General features: G+C 38.3%; 1 protein-coding gene across 1 annotated transcript in view; it reads left to right on the top strand.

The window, feature by feature from the left end:
* Positions 1-556, top strand: part of LOC105812823 (roundabout homolog 2-like) — a 742,657-nt gene that overhangs the window by 727,754 nt on the left and 14,347 nt on the right. Inside the window, exon 23 of the mRNA XM_012647378.1 lies at positions 91-264. Within this exon, the coding sequence (XP_012502832.1) occupies positions 91-264 (174 nt within the window). The remainder of the gene's footprint in view (positions 1-90; positions 265-556) is intronic.

The following is a 556-nucleotide window of genomic DNA, read 5'->3' as shown; positions in this document are numbered from 1 at the left end:
AGTCTTAGTAAGGGCAGAAATACAAGACAGACAGAATCAGTATATTATAATGATATTCTCTATACCCCATTCCTTTTGTTTTCTTTTTAGGAAAAGCCTTTACCTCCTCTCAAAGACCCCGACCCACCAGCCCATTTTCTACTGACAGTAACACCAGTGCAGCCCTGAATCAAAGTCAGAGGCCTAGGCCCACTAAAAAACACAAGGGAGGGCGAATGGACCAACAACCAGCATTGCCTCATCGAAGGGAAGGAATGACAGATGGTAGGTTTCTTTCCTTTGCCCTTGTCTCCTCACTGAAGAGATGTGCTCCATGCGATCGTTAACTTAGATTAAAGTAGTTATGGTAGATTAGTCATTGCCTCATTATGTAACAAAGCAGACACCTAGCAATATGGTCCTGTTTAAATAAAACACCCTCTTTTTTTTTTTTTTAACAATCTGGAGTTTTCATTGTTGATTTTTTTTTTTTTTTGTCATTCTGGTATCTTTTATTAATGCTTTTTAGTGAACATTCCACTTTAAGAGTAGGAAAGAAAACATAAGTAGCATGTCC

The sequence above is a fragment of the Propithecus coquereli genome, unplaced genomic scaffold (assembly GCF_000956105.1).
Source record: "Propithecus coquereli isolate 6110/MARCELLA unplaced genomic scaffold, Pcoq_1.0 Scaffold266, whole genome shotgun sequence".
NCBI classification, from domain to species: Eukaryota; Metazoa; Chordata; class Mammalia; order Primates; family Indriidae; genus Propithecus; species Propithecus coquereli.
This window is presented reverse-complemented; position numbering and strand designations above follow the sequence as displayed.